The 20,226-nt window shown below is 42.0% G+C and overlaps 1 protein-coding gene across 3 annotated transcripts; it reads right to left on the bottom strand.

Moving 5' to 3' along the window:
• Positions 1 to 532: 532 nt before the first annotated feature.
• Positions 533 to 18,580, bottom strand: sh3tc2 (SH3 domain and tetratricopeptide repeats 2). 3 transcript variants are annotated; one of them, XM_063490466.1, is made up of 23 exons: positions 18,360 to 18,580; positions 14,440 to 14,548; positions 13,210 to 13,308; positions 12,208 to 12,342; positions 11,289 to 11,416; positions 10,985 to 11,090; positions 10,691 to 10,834; positions 9,523 to 9,721; positions 9,365 to 9,438; positions 9,022 to 9,217; positions 8,636 to 8,772; positions 8,368 to 8,418; positions 7,968 to 8,272; positions 7,620 to 7,814; positions 6,403 to 7,263; positions 6,075 to 6,295; positions 5,790 to 5,956; positions 5,369 to 5,546; positions 5,118 to 5,268; positions 4,755 to 4,877; positions 4,504 to 4,654; positions 4,184 to 4,380; positions 533 to 3,612 (listed from the first exon to the last, which is right to left on the bottom strand). In XM_063490466.1, the coding sequence occupies exons 2-23, from the start codon at positions 14,462 to 14,464 to the stop codon at positions 2,764 to 2,766; spliced, it is 4,692 nt and encodes a 1,563-aa protein (XP_063346536.1). In that variant the 5' UTR covers positions 14,465 to 14,548; positions 18,360 to 18,580; the 3' UTR covers positions 533 to 2,763. The 3 variants fall into 3 exon arrangements, with proteins under 3 accessions (XP_063346536.1, XP_063346543.1, XP_063346527.1); XM_063490473.1 differs by lacking the exon at positions 14,440 to 14,548; XM_063490457.1 differs by lacking the exons at positions 14,440 to 14,548; positions 18,360 to 18,580 and adding an exon at positions 14,549 to 16,494.
• Between the last annotated feature and the right edge of the window lie 1,646 nt (positions 18,581 to 20,226).

Raw genomic sequence — 20,226 nt, 5'->3', positions numbered from 1 at the left:
GTGTGGCACCAACATTGTTCACTTAGATCTTCATCACCGTTTATATTAACACACTCTGGGAAGTACCAAACTACTTGAAATGAAGTCTCTTTTGTGGGTGTATTTTAGACTTCTGTTTCCTGTGATGTCCCTTGTGAAATAACATTTATTTGACTAGGCTTGATGTAACTAGTAAATATAGTATTTCCCAATCAGTGGATTCCAATAAGCTTGTAAAAGGACTGAAAAGACACTTTTCATTATGCTCACCCTGGATTTGTGGTTTCCAGGCATTTGGTGGAAAGTTTATTTCTATCGTGCTCTCTTTTCTGCCTTCCCTGTATTTGTATTTCAGCTGGTACAGAACAGGTCACTTCCCAGCATCGGCAAAAATAAGCAATAATAGTATCAGGAAGGCTTTCACTGTAAGTCAGATAGCTCATAGGATTGATGTAAAGACAACTTTATTAGTGACTTTTAATATTAACTTTGAATTTGTTTTTTTTATTTGTACTTCACCAAATGGAAACTTGTGCATTATATAAATAAATACTTGATTATGATCAGGTGCTTTATTTTTTTAATTGGCTGACTAAAGTTTCAGCTGATTAATACAAAACCTATACTTATATAATTTATATTATAACAAATATATGGACCTTTGCAATTTAATGCACTCTGTTTCCTGGTCTTACTGACCATTCAGAGCACTTTGATTACAAATCACATTTAAGGGAAATTATACTGTACACAGCCTTCATTTCACACCACATTAACTCTAATTCAGAATGACAATCACTGGTTAGCCTAACATCCATGTCTCTGGACTAAGAATGTCAATGAAATATGGATGGGTTTTATGCATCCATTCCTTTTATCCATCCAGAAAGACACACAGGCACAGGGAGAACATACAAACTCCATGCAGAAAGGCAAAATAGGAGCTTTCTTGTGAGGTGACAAGGCACTGTTAATGAGTATCAACGGCTTTTGCACAGCTGAACTCTCAAATGTGCATTCATCTTTGTATGATGGCTTTATGCAGCCCAACCCGATGACATTATCCATCTGCTTCTTCTGCTTAAGGATGTTCTTGCTTACAGTCTGATTCCATTCTTCGCCTTCTTAGTCACCCGAGGAAGATATTCTCTTTTCCTTTTATGTCGCATTAATGCGATACACAGTTCGTGCCTCCGGCTCAGGAGGCAGAGCAGCTCACCCGCTAATTGGAAGGTTGGTGGTTCGATCCCTGGCTGCTCTAGTCTACATGCCAAAGTATCATTGGGCAAGATACTGAACCTCGAGTTGCTCTAGATGTGTTCATAGGAATGTTATTGTTAGATAGACATGTTGCATAAAGTGCTTTGAGTGCTCCAGCAGAAAAACGTTATATTAGAACCAGTCCTTTAACCATCTACTACTGCCACAGGTTTAAATTAAAACATTTTTTAAGATCACAGTTTTCAAAGATACACTACTCTGTCGAAAAGCATTTGTGGCCAAGATCCCTCCTGAAACGCTGAGGTCACTTGGATCCATTCCTCCTGCTATCATTGCTAAATCTGAATCAAACTGGTCTGCCCAAGACTTAACTGCTCAAGTGAGCTGCTGTGAACATGCTCTTTGCCATCTAAGAGCACTTCATGGTTGTCAAAAATGGAAACTTACTTGAGCACTGTGACATAAACCCAATGAAGACAACATTATGGTAAACAAATGCACCATTTTCTCTTTCATTCCTTCTTTTGCATTTCCATTATAACAATAAACACAACAGGAATAAGGTCAATTTCAACACAGGGAGCATCAGAACCTTCATGTTTTCACAATTTCCTTCATATTTTTGTGCACCAAATTGTGCCTAATCTGCATCAGTTTATGGTGGTCTTTCTATCAACCAAAACATATAAACAAATAAGAAACAAAGCCACAGGGACAAAACATACTGGAATACACTGCAGGGAAGCTGCAGAGCATTCTGGATCACTTTCAAGTACATCTTCTCACACCATTTACTCTTCTGTCCTCTTTTTGCCTGGTTTCAGGCATGAAATCTCACCTGGAACATTGTGATTTCTTTGTCATCAGGTTGGTTTTGTGCCTTCCATTAAGGGAAGTAAGCTGCTGAATAACGCACGTGTCACCTGTATGCAAATGAATTTATCTAACCTTGTATTTAAATAGCTCAGACATACTTCTGCTTATGTTTAAAACTTCCTCTACATTTACAGCATATCACACTTATCTTTGTTTTGGAATGGTTTCTAGGAAACCTAAATATATATATGTATGTATATACTGGAATGGGTGGCACTGCCCATGAAATGCTACCACAAAGAATCATTAATACTACCAACCATTATAGCAGTAACGGCTGGTAGTATAAATGAGCAGTAATTATTATAAAGACATAAAATAGACTGTTTTCGTGTTTTATATCTGTTCTTCCTTATCGAACCGTGCACATACTCTGCATATTCCTCCCTTATTTGATTGGGCAACCACATAAAAATCAACACTCAGCAAAGAAAACAACACTTTTTTTTATGTTTGTGTCATATCTTCCAGAGATACAAAAATTTACAAAACATATATTACAAGCACAGTGCCCTGTGATTGGATAAGACAGAATGCACATGCTCTAAATCAGCGAATTGTCTCATAGATTTACAGTATTGGGTTTGTGCCCTGTGGCTTTTTCCCTGCCAAGACACATGTGACCTGATGAAGCAAAAGCCAGCAAGATCCGTAAAGGGAGAAAGATTATGTGCCTCCGTCAGCGTGTTAACTGTGAGCGTCACCAGTCTCACAAACATTTCTCTCTTTGTCCTCTCTTAGAGCTTCATCATTGTTTATAACAACACACTCTTTCTGGTCAGTACCAGGCTCTGTTTGAGCTGGAGTCTCATTAGTGAGGGTGTTTTCGTCATCCTGAGTATCAGAATCAGCGTCTTTGGTCTGTGCGTCTCCTGTGACATCACTTGTGCGATTAATAGGTATTTGAGTGGGAATGTTATGTTCAGGTGGCTTTAGTTGAGTTTGTAGAGTGTCAGTTGAGCTGCTGGAGTCTGACATGTCCTCCTTGGCTGTATCAAAGGACTCCGTCAAAATGCTCTCACTGTACGACTGACTGGCGATGGTATCTGTCTCAGAGCCAGACACATCCACTGAGTCAGGAAGATAGTTATGGTGGGTTTTCCCATTAGCACCTAATCTAAGATTAGCGTCTGTGCATCTGTTGTCTGATTTCACATGCATCCTACGAGTTCTTGGAGCCAAGTCATCTTCATTCGTGACACTTTCAGGTATAGAATAAAAAGAGGAGCTCGACTTAACCAAATTTTCTGTATATCCCACGTCAGCATCCAAGTTCCTTTCCATATTTGGGACAGCCTCTCTATCTGCATCATCTTTGTTTTCCTGTCCAACAGCAGCGCCTTCCAATCCAGCCAAAACTCTCTTCAGACTCTGGGCTCTGTCTCTGTAAACTTGGCACAGCTGAGCATCGGGCATGTGGTTGCCATGGATCTCGGCCAGCTTCATGTACACCACATACAGAGCCTCAGGGTTAGCTTGGTCCTCAAGTGCTGCTGCCAGAGCCAGCTGGAAGTAGCCCACTGCATCAAAAGCATCCTGTAGAGAGAGCATGCAGAACAGAGGTCAGAACTGGTCTCGTCAAAATCAAACACATAATTTCCACATTTGAAGGTTACATCGCCACGAGATGAACCTGAAAGCGATGTAACCGTTTCTCAGCCAATGATTAAAACATGAGCAGGTCATTTTGACATATAGAAAGATGAAGCTTACATTTGCCATCAGCTTTTGACAGTGAAATCGATCATCGCCAACAGAAGAAGTAAATATATATCAGTGCAATTTCTCGAAAGTTATTTTTAATACAGAAAAACAAGAAGATTTTTAATACTGCCACTAAATTATTGGTTAAAGTGTAAAACAAATTACAGTGTGAGCATGTGTGTTTCTCTTAGCAGAGTAATATTAAATATGCCTGAGTCACAACGCACACTTATTATTTTTTCCTTTCTGGGATGATTTTTTCCATTTCTTTCTGAGAACGCTGACTTCAGCGAGATGAAGGAGAAAATAAGGGGCGGTGCGGTCGCTTCCCCACACAAGATCATGTTAGGAATGTGCTCTCTCCATCTTTCCCAATGCAACACTGTAACTGTGTCCCTTGTACCTTCAGTTTGTGTAGAGTGAAGTTTCCCAGTCTGCAGTAGACCTTGGTGTAGTAGCGAGCCTCCATGGGGTGCTGTAGGACAGGCGGACTCAGTGACAGCGACTTCAGGTAGTAGTTTTCTGCCATCTCATACTGCTCCAGACTGTAGTAAATTGTAGCTAACCGATGGTAAGCGCTCCTCTCATTCACACTCACTCCTAAAGCAAAAAAGGTAAAAAAAAATAAATAAATAAGTATCTTGCGAAGTACAAATACCACACCGTACCTGGATTGAGAGGAATATTACAGACATGAGGCTCAGGCACTGCTCAACTTTGTACCTGTTTTGCTGGCGACCTGGACAGCCAGTGTTGCGTACTGCAGAGCCTCCTCGTGCTCCTTTTCATTCATCAGCAGGTCTGTGAGTTTACTTAACAATCGAAACTCTGAGTGGATGTCATCGACGCTCCTCGCAAACGGCAGACTCCCATCCTGAAAGCAAATATAAATAATTTTACTGAGAATCCAAACTTTCTACAGTTTGTTATTGAAAAAAAAAAAGTACGCTTGAAGTATCAGTACATCCTTTTACCCTGTAGAAAGGCAGTGAAGCCATCCGGTTCCTGTGACCTTTAAAGTAAACATCTCCTGCCTCCTCATAGATGCTCATGGCAAAGTGAGGGTCATTCATCCTTAAGGCTGTCTTTACTGCTGCCTGAAAAACAAACAAGCAAACAAAAAAAATACAAAAAGACACAAGTAATCAAATTTTATCATTTGATCTTATTTTATACTTCATAAGTAAAAACATTAACTGTTTAGTAAGGGAACTGTTTGCTGCTCAGGAATGTGGAATATCGACATTCCAGGAATACCAGATTTATGAAACAACAAAAGGCACTGAAAGGAAAAAGTTCCCTCTACCCACTACAGTACACACAGACACACTCCTCACCTGTAAATACATGTCAGCCAACTCATCCTCATAAACGAGATAATAAATGCGTCCGACCTGTAGCCAGGTCTCAGACTCTTCCTCTTTCTTTCCCAGATCGATAGAAATTCTCAAGCTCTGCTTGGTGTAGTCGAGAGATTTACGAGATGACCTGCACAGAATGCACGATTAAAAAAAAACATAAAATCTAAGACACAAATGTTAGGTTACATATAGAGACAGAATCATAGAAATGAGACGCAAATCTTCACCTCTCATCGTTGAGTGTGAGGTAGAGGCTACTGAGCTTTTCCAGATACTCCCCCTCCAGTCTCTTATCCTTCAGTTCTCTGGATACTGACACACAGTGCTCATAGTAGACAATGCTCTGACCATAAAGCAGCATGTCAGCATACAGTCGACTCAGCACCTTGGCCACCACCATCTGACCTATGAAAAATTCAGATCAACATAATCAGCTGATCATACTGGTCATATTTTGATTCCTTTTTTATATTCTATTTATAGTTACGTAATACATGTGGGCTTAAAGGACAGACTACCTGCTTTAATTTTAATACAAAGTCCTCTATTTACATGCAGCTAGTAGTTAGTGTGCACAAATACATGAACTTCAATGCATGCTTGAAGGTGCCATTTTCAGTGGAGGTAAATTACAGCACTTGTACTTACTGTGCAAGTTTTTGGCATGTAGTGCAATTAGTAACCCAATTTCATAGCATGCCCTGATGTCCTGGCTCCGCCCCCTGTCTTTGTAGCTACGCCCCATCCACAGGTAGGTTTGAACGTGCTCCTCATCTGTCGGGCTTTCCCAGAGATCCCAAAAAAGGCACAGGGATCTAAAAGAAAGAGAAAATAAGATTATATCAAAACTAAATAATCCTATAGATGCTAGATTTGTTTGATCTGTCAAAACCTAACTGTGGCAGATTTTTCAAAAAATGTCAAAGATCTGACCTGACCAGGAAGCGTTCTGCAATCAAAGACGCCCCCGCATCCAGTGCCAGACACCCCAGGTTGGCCAGTGCCAGGGCCTGATTCCTTTGGTTTCCATTTTCTCTGGAGATTACCAAGGCAGAGTGGAGGTGCCATCCTGCCTCTGGGATGCGACCCTGACGCCTCAGACACAAAGCCAGCAGGTTATGGATCACACCTCGCTGAGTGGGACTGTCTGTTCCCTGCAGAAAGATGCGAAGGCACGTATTACCCATGACATTCATGTTTGTCTAGACATTATTCACTACGTGTGCGTCATTCTTCACCAGTTCATCACTGGTCGCTGTACCTGTAGTGATGTGAGCAGTGGTTGTAGAACACTCTGGGCCTTCTCAGCCTGGCCTGTCAACACCAGCAACCACCCAAGCAACACAGATGCCTCAAATCCCTCCTCCTCATTGATGTGGCCTCCTTTTTCCACGGCTCGTTGAGCACAGTGCAGTGCTTTATCAAGAGCGCCGTACTGCTGGTAAACTGAGGCCAAGCCCAAACACAGGTCCCTTTGGATCTTCATGTCATCCCCGCGCTCAGCTATTGCCAGAGTTTGCTGCAGGTAAACTACGATCTGAGCAGGAAGCAGTGAGGTTCCTTCCTTCCAGCAGGGGTTCAAACGAACAGAGTTCCTGATAAATAACTCAATCCTCTGAAAGACATTGTGGAGAGAGTGGTCCTGTCTCGAATCCAGGCTCAGCGAGGCAAGTGCTAAGTAAGGCATGTATTTGCAGTGATAGAGCCAGCTGAGGAGCCAGTTGAGATCCAAAGGAGCTATCGGTTGCCCGTCGGCGGCAGACAGAGTCAGCGAAAGAAACTGGAGCCGCTCGACAAAAGGAAGAGCGTCATCGCTCTTCTTGAGTAGCAGGAAGAGGGTGGACATGAGGTAGCAGATACGTGCCTCCAGGTGCTTGTCCACCATCACCACCGATCTCCTCAGGAGCACCTTGAGCAGTTCGACTTCATCGGTCGATGTGAAGGAACGACAGGGGAGGCATAGGAGCAGGGCGCTGGCCTTCTCCAGAGTCTGGGGCAGCTTGTCAGTCATGCGTTGCTTCAGGTAAATAGCAGTGAGGTTTGTGAAGAGGGCAATGAGGAGCTGAACATCAGAGAAGCTGTCGACACTGACGCTCAGAGATTCCTCGTAGTATACACGTGCCTGGGGAGAAAAGATTGTAGACTGATGTAGATCGAAAACAAATATGTTCCACCAAGTAAAACTGCAGCAAAATTCTGTGTTTCAAACCTATTTTCATTTAAAAGGTGCGACAAATAATTTGTGCACTTCACTTTATCTCTCTCCACACTGCAAAAAGCATCATTATTATTATTATCATCATTATTATTATTACAATATTATGTAAATGGTAATGTGCTCTATAGTGTGGTGTCTTGTTACAGGCTAACTTGCCTTGAAATCTCTGTTTAGAAAACACTTAAGTATGTAATCATACAGCCTATAAAGCACACTTATAGTAAATACAAATGAAAAAAAAAAAAAAAAAAAACACATGCCTGCGAGAACTTTAGCTTCCTGGCACATAGTCTCCCCAGGAGAAAGCATGCCCGCCGATGCGCCCAGTGCATTCCCATTCTCTTGGCACACTCTCTGACACTCTCAAGGTGACCTGACAGCTCATCCTCAGTCTTGCCGCTGAAGGTCACCCACAGGAAGGAATACTGCAGGTCATACAGGGGCAAGAAAGCATCCTGGGGGTAAAAAACAACAAACAAAGGATTTTAGAGTTATTTTAGGCATTAACCCAGTTAACAGGAGGGCAAATGTCCTCATGAAAGTCAGACACAGGAAGCTCAACATGGATAAGAAAGAAAGACTTGGGTAATGTAATAAATGAGGCAGACCTGGAAGTGTTCCTGGTTGAGTAGAGTCAGTGTAGGGTCACTGCTCTCTGACTCCTCCCCATCCCAGCTGTTCTCTTCCAAGAAGAGAGGAGGATCTTCCTGGAATTCGTCCAGTTCTCTGAATGTGTCATCCAGGGTGAAGGATAGGCGCTCTCCCTCTCGTGGCAGAGGATTGAGAGAGTGACAGAGGGACAGATGAGGAGAGGAGCGAGAGAGCGATTGGCGAGGGGACGACTGGTGGGTGGGTGTGACGCCACTTCTCTCTGACATGATGCTTTGACGAGCGCTTGTAAGGCCTTTAAGATCTGTAAAGATGACAGGTATAATCATAAACCCTTTCTCAAGCTGCTCAAAGGCATCAGCATCGTAAACGTCTGGTTTCTTCTTAAAAAGTCATTACCATGTTTTGGCCGACTCCTAATGTACATGAAGTCGGTTTCATCCAGCCTATCTGGAAACACACAAGGTAAATCAATTCAGCATTGATTTTCCAGCTGGAAGCACAGATGGAAAGTCAGATCTTTCCCAGAATAAATTACAAATACCGCCGCTATTTAGGAAACAAACATGACTTGTATTTCAGTTATGCCTCGATGACACGATCCCTCCCTTTTCCCCTAGCTAATTAAAAGTGCAACATTTCTCAGCGAGCCCAGTCATTCCTTTACCTAGCCTGTAAACGGAGCTGATGTCAGTCGAGAAAAGCCTTTCCAGCAGGCCGCTGTCGCTCAGCTCAGAACTGCAAGGGTTAACCTGAGCCAGGCTGGCTTTCTCCTCCTCGGTTAGAAAGACCAATTGTCCATCTCTGTGTAACGGAAACAAAGGCAGCATTATGATTATCCAGGCCTCATCACCTGATCCGCCCTGTCCAGACTGCGGATCCTCAAAATAGGATTTCATAAAAGATTAACAGAAGACTGTAAACAAGACATAAGGAATGTAGATGGCATCGCGATAAAGTGATTTTAAGGTGAAACATCACATGTTACAATGAAACCAGCTAGTTTAAGCCACTGCCTGGATTTACAAAAAGAAAAAAAAAAGACTTTCTTACAAGGGTGTGGTATTGAGAGGCTTGACGTGAGCTATTTGAACAAAGCCGCGGCGTCCAGTTGAAGTGTGTCGCCCTATGAAAACACCCAGGCTTCGGAGCAGCAGACCCTGGATCTCCACAACGTCACCTTGGCTGAGCGGGAGCTCATCTGGTCCCACTGGGCTGTAGTCAGCTACTGCCACACAGGAGCCAGTCACTGAGGCATTTAATGAGGTGAAGGGCAAAAGAAACAACAGTTTTAAGCACACTGATTAGGAATTTGAGGGTATATCAGTTAGTTACGCCTTTACATTTCAACAGGCACTGTGGTTACAGTATGCTGTATGTGATAACAAAGGTTTACCGATAGGATGCTCAAATGGTTCCCTTTCTGTTTGTGAGCATCCAGCGTAGACTGGGTACTTCTTCAGGAACCACCTGACCAAACAGGAAGTATAATTTAACAAATACTGTACTCCACATAGGTGAAGTGGTCAATTTGAGGAACAGATAGCAACTTACTGATAGAACGGGTAGGGCAGGGGCTGCATGGCGGTGACTGGCACCATGCCGTGGTTTCCTGTGGTGAGCAAGGTGCCCTCCCACATGTCGTCCTGCCCCGTGTCCCTCACCACCAAGAGGTCATTCTTTTGGAACGACAGCTGCTCCTCATCCTCGTCATTGTCGGCTCTGGTGAACAGCGCCTTAGCAAAGCAGGATCCTGGAAGGAGACTGATTTTTAGTAGAGAGAATCAGCTTCGCTATTCCCCCGCCCCAAAACACAAAGAAACACAAAACCCGTCTTTAGTCATTGCTTATGATGCTGGTAAACGTTACTGCACTTAAGTTCAAAATCAGCAAAATTGCCAGAGTTGCCTCGCCCTCATTCAGTCACTGGGAAATGATGGATGTTTTATAACCTGGCCCATTAAGTTAATGTAATTTTCACCACTATTTGCCAGCACTGCAGTCCTATTATACATTCCCACGATGCTTTTTGCCTGAAGGATATGTTCAAGAGAAAGAAGGGATGCCTGTGCTGCCCCGGCAGGAGGGAATCGATACACATTCATGGAGGAGAACAGCGCAATAAGTTGTACTTCAGGTCTAATGCATTCAAATAGCAGATCAAATTTGGGATTTTGGTTTAACAGTAACTCTATAAACCTCATATGAATAAAAGTGCGATTATAATGTTGACTTGATTAAAAGTGTATCGTAGTTTCTAAATTAGTTTCCGCACAGCACAAAAGTGCTTCCACTACATATGAGGTGGGTCTGTTCTACAGTTTTACTTAAGCTATGTGAGGCAATCTGTTCATTAAGTCTTAATTGGGGTCACAAAGAAATGTATTAAAATAATGGGATCAAATCACAGTGAAATCTGTTCACATCCTATAATTAACTACTTAAGTTCAAGATTCCTCTGACAATAACTCATTAAAATATCTTTATCTTTTATTTTTTAAATCTCATTATAAATTTATAGATTAACATTCTGAAATACAGGCAGAAGCTTTAGAGTCTAAAGTATAGACTTTGGATCACTGATTTACTGACAGGATCTCATTTCTATTTACAAATGCTTAACCTTTTCCCTCCACCTGTTATGCCTTTGCAATGCCAGGACTGATAAAACAAACGCTTACATTTCAGTGTCATGAATCACTGCGCTTACAACACTACTGACCTTCCTGGAGTAAAAGTCCAAGGTACAGTGTGGCCAGATGTTCCTCATCCACCGTCACACTGATCTGCAAGTCACTGAGCAGCTCTGGGTCCAGCCAGAATGACGGATCGCAGAGGAAGTTTTCCAAGCAACGAGCCACATAGCCTGGGCAAGAGCACATGCAGCACCAGATGAAATACTACTGCTTATACTCATGCCAACCAGTACTATTACTGTGATGATGGCACAACAAAGACGAAAAAGAGAGAATACAGACATTGAAATGTCATCCAGAAGGTTGCTTATTAGTCCTACCTAGTGCAAGGTATGTTGAAAACTTCCAGATTTCCTCTACAGTTTTGAATGTGAGTACAAAGCTATCCTTCTCAGCGTGGACAGAGACCAGACGTGCAGACAAGTCCTGCAGAAACAAAGTCTCACGTTAAAGTAAAAAATCATTAATCCATCTCTATAAAGTGCACATTACATGTACAGAATATAATACTGCGTAATATGAACTCATTATATGGTAATAATAACATACTACTTTTTCATTATTATACCAGACAGTTTAGAAGTGTAGGAAAGCTTATGTGTTGTCTTCATCATAGGGACTCACTTTGAAGAGCTGTATGACGTCCTGGCTGTTGCTCTCCACCACTCGGAGTCGTGTGCGAAGTGCCTCCTGGAGGGTCCGGTCAGAATCTGCACTGGAACGCCGTCGTCCGGTGAACAACAGCACGATTTCTAGCAAGAGGACAAAATGCGCTCTGGGGTTATCAACACTGAGTTTAAATTGGTTATTGCAGTGAAATAATGAGGAATATAAAGAATTAGCCTTTTCTACTTCACTTATATTGTACTCAAAGCGCTTTATATAACATGTATCCTTCACCCATTCACACACATTCGCATTCTGATGAATGCACTGGAACACTTAAGGTTCAGTATCTTGCCCCAAAATACTTTACAGCACAGATTGGAGCAGCCAGGAATCAAACCACCAACCTTCCAGTTAGTACATCACCCACTGTACCTGAGCTAAAGCTAACCAGGAATAAATATGGAGGGTATTTTAAATCCTTTTGTTCCACTATTCAGAGTATCTTCAAAAAAGTAAAACATAAAACCAAAACCTGAATAAAAACACATAATTTTCATCAAGAAAAAAAAAGCAAGATTTTGTAAAATATTTTCTCTAAGAGCTTATATTTCAGGAAGATGCTTTGTGAGCACAATGTGATTCCTCAGAGGAATAACAAAGCTATTAGGCCTTTTACTGGACACTCAGTGTGGCCATTTAAATCCATTTGAGAGGAAGAACCTGAGGGAAAATGATGGATGAAGTTAAAATGCTGAGTGAGTAAAACATTAGCAGACGGGGAATGTTGTTCATCAGTATGCATAAATATAATATGCATGGGAAACGGTCCTGTGTATGAAATTAGTTTAGCAAAGCTTATACGAAAGCAGGTTTTCCAGTAATAAGGCAACGCAATCCAGGCAAATAATTCCAGTAAAAGCACCACGAAGTGTACCTGAAGAGAATTTGTCTCCCAGTGACACGGTACTTCCTCTAAGGAAGGCCTCCTTCCTCTTCTTCCAGTAACTGTCAGGCTCCACCGTACCTTCACCTGATTCTACTATTGCAACATCCTCCTCTTCACCTGCACCTGAAAGAGGAAACAAAGTCATGAAACAGTTCCTGAATCTAGTTTAGATCTTAAATTTTAAACAAGAAGAAAATGAGGAGAGGAAACTCAGCGTACTTTTGGTTAAGGCAGTGTTTCCTAAACAGCATTTCACATTTGAGGTGTAATCGAGACGTGGATGTTGTATGTGGAAACTATTTTATCAAAACAGACAACACAAGGGCTTTAACAGTAGATTGCTACTGCAATGCATGTTCCAGACTGGCATGGAGATTAAACTGGGAATGTTACCAGATGACACAAGATAGCAATCGCTCTTTGCTATTTACAAAAACAACACGCTGCAGTCTGTATTTGAACAGGCTGAACTCATGAATTTAAAAGTAGTTTCTAGACTTTCTTCCTGATATATCCACAAAAATCCACAGTAGTCCATCAGCTGACACCACCCATCCTATCTTCCAAAACCGGATGTTGTAAGAAGTGTTTGTTTGTCAAGTTTTTCATTTTATGCTCAGTTTAAACTCATTTGCTACATACTTTAGTAGATTACAGCTTTAGACATATCACCAATTACTCTAGCACTTTTTCTGTGCCAGCCATTTAAATACACAGGATCTTAATCATTTCTAAACCTGCAGCAAGCTGAATGCACATGCTTTTTTTTTTTCCAGGAAAGTTGATACGGGCTGTCCCTGGTTTGTTCCATTGTGCAGGGAGGATATCCCAAACACTTCCTCTGCTTGAACACGGCGCAAGCAGCACCGCTCCTTCTCACATGAATCCTAATGACTTATTTGTACTCTAAACTAATCGGGCACTTAATAATATTATGATTTCAAACTGATCCCAAACATCCGGCTGTTTGGTGCAACACGGCTAACACACCTTGAGTCATGATGTCATTTCCTGGGAAGTGTTCATTAGCTCCACCAAGAGTATATGGCGGTTCCCTCCATAGAGCATCCAGTTCGGCAGGAGAGATGTCTGGAAAAAGAAAAGCAATGACAATACTGAAAAAATTAAATTGTGTCTATGATCTTAAGCAATAGAGTGTTAAATATCACACCAGTAATAGTCTAAAATTTGGGGATACATGCATAATGTACTTTCTTTGATCCAGCACTCCTGCATCTACTGGTTAATACAAAGCTACAGCCAGCAGTCACTTAGCAAATAGCTAACCTATCTTTAAAAAAATAAATAAATCAAACAAATGTTGCTTATCAGTACCCCAAATCTCATTACTGTCCTCTTTAATCACCTTTTTGAATACTTATAAGGTAGACCATTTCCTGGCAGGAAGTGTTAAAAAGTAACCAGCAAAGAATCCAGGAAGTTATTTCATTCATATCAAGGTTCATTAAGGAGGGTTTGCAAACTCAACAAAACAAAAAGATATGAGTTGAGTTTAATATTTGCTTTTAGTCCTTTAATATATTTTTAGTCTTTAAGGCAAGATCCTCCTGGGTGTAGCTTTACCTTACAGATGCGAGAGAAGGATCTTCTGTTTTTTTAAACAAATATGTTTCTGGGTGGGAAGAGTGCTGACATCACTTAAGGAGACGGAGGCATACTTGAGCTTTTTCGTTAGTTTGAGGAGTTGTTAAGGGTATACACGGACGTTAAACACACACAGGCCGAGCACGGACACACAACTGCACTGACATCATTAAGACCTCCAGGCTTACTCATACACACACACACACACACACACACACACACTCAGCTGCTCTGCCCCTGACTCCTCAGAGCACACATTTATGTCACTGTGGTCACAACATCAGACGTAATTTAAATTTAAAAAAGGAAAAAAAACTGTAATAATTCGGATTAGAATTCCACTTTTTACATGCGTTGTCAGTGCAGAACCACAACAGAACATCATTATCTTGATGCAAAGCATTCACAAAACAATGGGAGCACACAATTTAGTAACACAGTATGCAACATGACATTATGCCTAAGAGGACAAAAGCCTATTCTTTCCATTCTACAACACGGAGGACAGTTAGCACCACTGGGACTGCTTGAGTCAACACAAGCAAAGTCATGCAGTCACAGTGCAAAAACACACCATGCCTCCCCCCTTTTTATTTGTTTTTTGTTTTTTTTTACCTTCTTGGCTAAGTGTATTACCCATGTTGTATACTGATTATTGCTCCTGCCTATATGAATGTAGCAGTTGCTCATGGCAGCAGAGCACAGAGAACGGAGTGGGACCGACCTGTGAATGAGGAGAGGCACAGTTTGATGAGCGGTCCGCAACAGGAGGAGCTGAGGAGAGGTCTGCAGCAACAAGACGCCATCTGGCCCAGGAGTCGGCAGCTCCCAGAGATCAATGCCATCCCATCAGTTCCCCTCAGCCTCTTTAACAACAACAACTCCCTCTCTTCCTCTCTACTGGACAATTCCCGGCTCCCTTCCTATTTCTGTACTCTCCTTCCTGCCCTGCTCAGTCTGTCTTCCCACCAGTTAGGATCTGTCTCTAATGTCCCCCCCAGTATTAATTTCTTCTTCTTCTCTATCTGTCTGCTTCTCTTTCTAATATTTCTGTGTCTTGCTGTCTCCATCTTCCCCCTCCCACCAGTCTTGCTCTCTCTCTCTCTCTTCAGTAACTGCCCAGCCAGTCAGTGAATGCACAAAGCACTCTCTGCGATTGGTATGAGTGTGTAGGGGGCTGGGGGGGCAGGCCTCAGTGATAGCGTTCTTATGTGTTGTGTGTGTCAGTGAAAATATGCACAGAATGTGTGTCACATAGACAGTGTGTGTGTGTGTGTGTGTGTTTGTTGCTGGGATAACGTATTGCTGATACACAGTAAGGTGATTCCATAGAGGGACAGGCTGCAAGGTCAGCGCTAAGTGAGGGTAAGAGTTTCCTGGTGACACAGGTTGAGGATCAGTTCATCTCCAACACAGAGTTTAACCCAACTCAGCTTTCTACCATCAGATAGCAAAGTGATATGACAAGAGCACCGCAGAAAAGCCTCTTTCTACAGTGTGAGGTCACTGAGAAAAAAAAAGGATGAATGCTGAAAATAGAGATGGCGTGGTGAGAAGATCGTGATAGATGCCATTGTTCTCACTTATGAGACACCCCTGTTAATTAAGCGCATCAAAGGGAGGGGAAAATTAGAATAACTGACCTTAGGCGACCCATTACCATCAGAGAGGGACACGGTAAATAATACAACAATGGCTCCATTGAGAATGTGAAATTCTCTCCATTCTTAAAACATATATAAAAAAAAAGTTACCCATATTATGATTTTCTCTTCAACATGCAGAGTATAGACAGAAGCAGTTATAATTGACAGTGTTTATGTCAATTATAACTGCTAAACATAAAAGCTAAATGGTAACTAATGACTTTCCTATATTTAATCTCTCTCTCTCTCATTCATTTTCTTAACCACTTATCCAATTCAGGGTCACACACGGCTGGGGCCTATGTTGGCAGTCCATCACAGGGCTAATACAAAGAAACAGACAACTATTGACAGTCCCATTCACAACCAATTTAGAATCACCAGTTCACCTAAATATGCACGTCTCTGGACTGTGATAGGAGGCCAGTGTGCTCAGAGTCGAGCCCGACTGATATAACATGGTTAAGATCGATAACGATAAGATCGAATCCTGATATATCAGTTTTTTGTTTTTTGGGTTTTTTTTTTGCTCTTTCAGACAACTGAAGCATACATTTCCCTAACATTTGTTACCTGTAGTTACCCACTTGCACGACTCTACTCAGATCAGCTGTTATTGGTTTTTTGTGGTGTTCCAAATTTGTGTTCCCAAAAGGAAACTTGCAGAGTGCCTTCTGGTGGAGAAACTATGCAACGTGAACACTCTTAAAATTGTTGAATATTATAAAATATTATTTATAAGCTGTTATAAATGCCGGTATTGTTAGATAGCCAATACCAGCTGATAATATTTGCCCGTCAATAAATCGGTCAGGCTCTACCAGAATGAATCACACAGGGAGCTGGAGAAGATGCAGATTCCACACAGAAAAGCCACAGCTGACCAGTCGATCTGGTCAGCTGTGGCTGATCTGTGGTTGATCACTGTGTATTATCAGATAGGAGGTAGAGAAGTCTTTACAGGGACTTTAAATTAATTTAAAAATTACTGAAACTGAAATACTACAGTAGGTTTTACAGCAAAGGGTGTTTCCCACAAAATCAATGTGCACATATCTATACTTATCTATTCCAATACTTTAAATGGAAAGTGAATAAAACTACCAAAAAGTGTTGAATTGATGGCATAAACGTCACATGCCGTAAAAATAAGCTTATATAGAGAGTAAACCTGAGTAGATTGGAAGTGTACATCAATTAAAAACTCACTGTTAATAAAAGTTCTAAAACTATAACAATCCGTGGCTTTGATATTCAGATTTATGGTTCCTGGTATGAGACAAGTTTGATTTACCGCTGACAAAATATAAAGCATCTTTCAGAATGTTCTACCTTTCAAATGTCAAATGCCAGCTTTCCATCACTTTGTCAATACTGTCTAACACCACCATATTTAAGTGAATTATGCATTTTGTTTTTGTACCCGAACAGTATCCAAGTTAAACTTTGAAAACGTATCTGATGACTGCCGGCTGGTGTGCAGGCACAGCAAATTGCAGATTACGCTGTTAACCAAGATGGAGAAGCCAATTGATGTAATGAGGTGATAGAAACAGCTGATGCCTTACACGCCTCGTGTCAGCTGCCATCAGCTGCAATCACTGATGTTGGAAAACAATTGCTTCCGCAAAATTAGGCGATGCAGAGGCCTGATATTCTTGTCTGTAACTGGTCTCCTCTTCTTCATGACTGAAACTGTGCATGTGTGCCTGGTGAGGCAGAAAGCTGTAAACAAGCCAGAGCCATGTCAGGGAATATCCTGACGCTCTCTGTACAGCCCTGCTTGTTTGCCATTGTTCAACAAATATCCAATCTAATAAACGCAGACTGGTCTCCAAGCTCATATGTGCAGTCACATGCACAGGCCTTTGTTAGCATCAAAAGCTAACAGCAGCTGTCTCCATAACACCCATAGATACTATCAATAAAAAAAAGGTAATTTGATTATACAAGTCACATATATCCTCTTTACCAAACACCTTTAGATAAAACTATTGTTTCCTCTAAGCTGCAGTGTTCAAAACCCTTCTTCTTCTGAGTGAGGCTGTCACACCACTTCACTAAAGTCTCTTATAAACAATGCACGATTGCTGTCTTGTTAAGCCTCAGACACATCATGCATTGCTTGTAATGACAGGGGCTGTTGTAACTAATGACCACATACCTTAAACAACCTCCCAGTCTCCACACAGTCTGAAGCCACAGCCAAAGCCTGGTACACTATTGTGACACTCTGTGGGCCATGACAATAACATCTAGCATAATGAGAGACATATGGTGTGATCAGCTGTGTGTGTGGCTGTGTCCAACTGCATGACTAGGCAGGAGTTGTTTGAGGTGAGGTGTCTCTGGGTGTACAACGTAGGCTGGTAGACAGCAAACATGTGGGAGAGGAGTTAGCAGAGAGAAATGTGAGACAGGGGTTATGAGCTCTAAGTTTAGACTATAACCCCCTGTTAACTCACTCACATGCCTGTGTGTCTGGGACGGAGAGAGCTCCCTGCAGGGAGATTCCCACAGTTACACAGAGACATTTGGATCCCTTAAAACACACTGTGGAGGATCACTGCAAAATGTATCAACATGCTGGTGGATAATTTCCACAGTTCATTACAGTCTGATTCTAAGAAGCCTTTGGATTGCCGCTTACTTGAGTTTTCTGACCTTTTGGGAGAATCTGTAACTATTTACTGTCAAACGATTAGTGAAACCGAGGAACTGAAATCACTGCTTGGCAGCCACTGCTCATTCAAACGTTCAGAAAACTGTTTACCGTATTCACTAGAGACTGACAACAGCCTCATGGTACAAAGTACAGCAGCGACTGCCCAACGGAATAAAGTTTATGACACCACGAAACTTAAAGATCAGCTAAAAGCACATTCTTACCTCTCTGTTGGTGCCAGCTCTGTCTTTTCAGTTCATTCCTGGTGTGCGTGGCAGAACGTATCTAATGAATGTACCGTGAGCGGTAACCGGTGAGCTGCGTGTCATGACAGCGGCTCAGTGTGCTGTCAATCTCTGCGGGTGAAAGCAAAGGAAACAGCGAAAAAGTGTGGAAGTGAGTGAGAATGTGGGTGTATGCGTGGGTTTGTGTGCGTGCCTGTCGCTTCAAAGGCTATCCAAAACAGCGTGCCACTGACCGAGGAAGTTTTTTTTCCCCTGTAACTCCTCCTACATTTACTTTGGGGCAGTCGTAGGGCCTCCTTTTCTCTGTCTCTCTCCGTTTCTTCCCCTCACTCACCCTCGTGCATAAAAAAACTTCCTCTTTCTGTCAGAATCTGGAAACAGGATCCCACAGAGGACTAAACCGAAAAGAGGTCAGGTTATAAATATATCCTCAATCTATCTTCTCAAAACTATTCAAACCTGTTGCACGATTACAACATTCTTCGTAGTTAGAGTACCAGATGCACAATAATAAATACTTTCTCTCTTCCCATTCTACAACACCAGTCTCACCAGCTTGTCCTGATGCACCACTAATGATGTCAGACGTTTAGATGACTGAGTAATCACCTGCTTTGTTTTGGGTTTGTTTGTTTTTTCTCTCTTTGCATTGTTCAGCACATACCTGACAAATCACTCATCTTCATTCCAAAGCTCCTGTTTTTTTCACAGGCCTGCTCAACAAGTCCACTGAATGTGCGAAATGTCCAGAGTGATGCCTGGAAGTGTAAAATATTTACCCTGGCATGCTGCATGACACTACAAAAACGAAACGAAACAAAAAGGCACAGCAGTGACCTCTTGTCATTCACTTTCTGGGTTATGTATCTCTGTTATGCATATCTGTGTGTGCAGTGATAATAAACCCCAAGCCGGCAGTGCTTTGGTCTGCCATGTTTTTTTTCTGTTTCTTTTGCGTGCTTAGTTAAATATAAACTCTGGAACTGATTGTGTAGCCCCAAGTACACCACCACTAAGTCACCCTGAACACACAACATCGTCCCTGTGGTGCTCATGTGATCGTGCAACTGGCTATGCAAGGCTGGAGGACACAGACCATTTATTTTGCTCTGCTTCCAATAGTCTGAGAGTGTTGGAGGGGGGGTGAAAGCATTAAATATCAGCAAATTACAAATAGCCAGGAATAAGTAGAAACAAGCAAGCACAGCGTTGCAGGATGGATGGTAAAACACGGAGTGGGTATGTGCACTTTCCCCTTGCCATGTGAGTGGACAAAGGGCAAGGATTGTGAGATTTAGTGAAGAATGCAGCACACTGCTGATCAGTGCTACTGATAGTGGACACATGGCCACGGTGCGAATGACAAACAAAAGACACATTACCTCTAACTGATAAACAAATGAATGATAAGGTCAAAAACAACACAACCACACACACACACACACACACACAAACACTTTAGCAACACATTAGTAGTGCAACTAAATGATGTGTCTGTCATGTGTTATTTGTGCTGACTGTGGTTGTTTTCCACTGCTTGGCATACTTAAAGAAACAGTTTCCATTTGAAAGAACAGAGTGATGTCAGCAGTGGATGTTTGGCTTTACTGTCAGTTATGGAGGGCACTGGCGCCTTTACATATACCGACAGCACTGTGTTGACCCAGCGGCCTCCTGCCCCGCTGCCTTCAGTGCACAGGAAAGTCAGTTTCCTGTTTTTCTGCCCCATCAGTTTGGAGAACAAAAGTACAATACTGGATTGACACAGGAGCATGATCAGCAGCCAGCACAAGTCCGTCCTACACACCATCCAGTTATATATTGTCACATTTACACAGTAATGAAG

This window comes from Pelmatolapia mariae, linkage group LG2 (assembly GCF_036321145.2).
Source record: "Pelmatolapia mariae isolate MD_Pm_ZW linkage group LG2, Pm_UMD_F_2, whole genome shotgun sequence".
NCBI lineage: Eukaryota > Metazoa > Chordata > Actinopteri > Cichliformes > Cichlidae > Pelmatolapia > Pelmatolapia mariae.
The sequence above is the reverse complement of the archived record's forward strand: the minus strand, read 5'-3'. Positions and strand labels throughout refer to the sequence as shown.

Bases quoted from the DNA above. Each gene is read 5' to 3' on its own strand.
- sh3tc2 (XM_063490457.1), bottom strand. From the start codon at position 14,669: ATGGCATTGATCTCTGGGAGCTGCCGACTCCTGGGCCAGATGGCGTCT. The intron at 5,547-5,789 runs GTAAGTACAAGT...AATTTTTCATAG, and splicing joins ACATGCCAAAAACTTGCACA to GTCAGATGGTGGTGGCCAAG. The intron at 4,878-5,117 runs GTGAGGAGTGTG...TTTGTTTTTCAG, and splicing joins TGGCTGACATGTATTTACAG to GCAGCAGTAAAGACAGCCTT.